At 54.4% G+C, this 1893-nt stretch overlaps 1 protein-coding gene across 1 annotated transcript in view; it reads right to left on the bottom strand.

Moving 5' to 3' along the window:
• Positions 1 to 649, bottom strand: part of LMO1 (LIM domain only 1) — a 35781-nt gene extending 35132 nt beyond the window's left edge. Inside the window, exon 1 of the mRNA XM_029957249.1 lies at positions 113 to 649. Within this exon, the coding sequence (XP_029813109.1) occupies positions 113 to 137 (25 nt within the window). The 5' untranslated portion in view covers positions 138 to 649. The remainder of the gene's footprint in view (positions 1 to 112) is intronic.
• Between the last annotated feature and the right edge of the window lie 1244 nt (positions 650 to 1893).

Raw genomic sequence — 1893 nt, 5'->3', positions numbered from 1 at the left:
GGCAAGCCCTGCACAGCCCGGCGTGTGTGCGCCCGTGTCCCGGCGTGTGCTCCCGCGCGCCGCCGCGGGGGCCCAGGGGGTGCGGGGCGTCGGCCCCCCGCCTGCCACCTACCGTCCTCCTTGTCCAGCACCATCATCTCGGGCGCTCCGTGTCCAGCCGCAGCTCGGCTCGGCCGGGAGAAGGGCGCCGACTCCGGGCGCGCTTCGGCGGGGCGACCGGTCCTCGGGCAGCGAGCGGGCTCTAATTACCCGCTTGTCCGGCTCTTAACCTAGATTGCACTCAGCTAGAATTACATTCAGGAGTGAAGCACTTCGCAGATACAAAAGCAGTCTCACCTACTTTTGTGCCTCAGAATTGCAAGGAACTACGAACTGCAATTTAAAGGGGGGGAGGAGAGGGAGAGAGAACAGGGAAGAGAGGATCAGAGCCGTTTCTTTGATTCTCACCTTCTAAATGGCTCAATTTGCCCAGTATAATCTGTCTTAATGTAATTGCATTTGATAGCTCATAACCCTGGCTCTGGCAACGACACAGCTTTCAGCCTCATAAAGTGTTTTCCCCTCGGATTTAATCTGAATCTCAATCTAAAATTATATTCAAAGAGATGGGGGAATCTCGGCGGCCGTCTCCCGCTGCCTTTCTCCCTCAATGTATGAGGTTTGCACTCCTGCTACTGAATAAATGCACACATTTCCCGAGGCCCCCCTCCCTCTTGGGTTAATGGGGAGTGGAGACTCGCGGGTGCTTGGCTCCGCAGCGCCACCTGGAGGTAGCTCGGTCCCAGCTCGGCGCGTGGCTCTGCGCAGCACCCAGGGTCCTCATCCCAGACACTTGGTCAAGTGGACCACCCTTGTCTGTCACTCACACCCCCTCAGCCTTGTTTTCTGCCCCGGGCAGGGGCAGATCTTTCTCTGACCTCGTGCCCTCCCTTCCTACCTGCTCAGCCAGACTCTGGTTGCTTCCTGGATTTTTGGCAAAGTTAACCCTCTGCAGGGTACAAACTCCCACTTTGAGTCTTACAGCACCACCCTGACCCCAGCACCCGCCTCCCCCACCAACAAGGGCATCTTAATTCAATAGGAAGTGGGATCCCGTCTCAGCTTCTCTCTGAGCAAGCACAGCATGGCCTTGAAGGTTTTTCTCATTCCACAGCTATTTATTGAGCATGTATTATTATAAGGCACTGGTGATACAGCAGTGAAAAAAGATTCCTGCTGTTTAGGAGGTGAAGATTCCTCCTAATTCAGGAGGCAGGCAGGAAGACAGTGTCCATCTCCTCTCCTCCTTAACACTACTTCTCTGCTAGTGTCCAGACTGCCTACTCTAGCAAGGCCACTCTTAAATACCAAGAGCTCCCCCCCAGCCCCCCCACCTCTCAACAGTACGAAGTTCCAGGAGGGGATGGAAATCTTAATGGATTTTTTTCTAACCCCCAGTGGGCTTCCAATAGATGTGTCAGAGGCTCATCCCTGGCAAACACTTTTGAGGACTAGACCCAGGCAAGGAGAAGGAAGCTGACATCCCTGATGAAGGAAAGGACCACCATCCCATCTCTGCCTATTGCAAATGGTGGATCTTAGAAAATCACTTTATCTGGGCCTCGGTTTCCCTGTTTGTGAAGTTAGAGACCTGCTCTGCTATCCCATGTTGCTGTGGGGATGAGTTAATGCATGTGAATATGCCTTGCAAAATGTGGCACCCCAACAATGGGGGGACTTATTGGGTATCAATGAGACCTGGAGGTCAGGCTGTGCCCCTTAAGCCTTGGGAGGCCCAATCCGGGGTGCTTGACAGGGGCAGGGAATGTGGGAGCAGTGCAGCAGCCCATCTTCCTCCATTCTGGGCAGGGAACTCAGAAGAGAGGCTTCTTCTAATGAGATGCCTCATCCGCA

This window comes from Suricata suricatta, chromosome 11 (assembly GCF_006229205.1).
Source record: "Suricata suricatta isolate VVHF042 chromosome 11, meerkat_22Aug2017_6uvM2_HiC, whole genome shotgun sequence".
In the NCBI taxonomy this organism is placed as follows: Eukaryota; Metazoa; Chordata; class Mammalia; order Carnivora; family Herpestidae; genus Suricata; species Suricata suricatta.
Note: the sequence above shows the minus strand (reverse complement) of the source record. Positions and strands in the feature narration are given on the sequence as shown.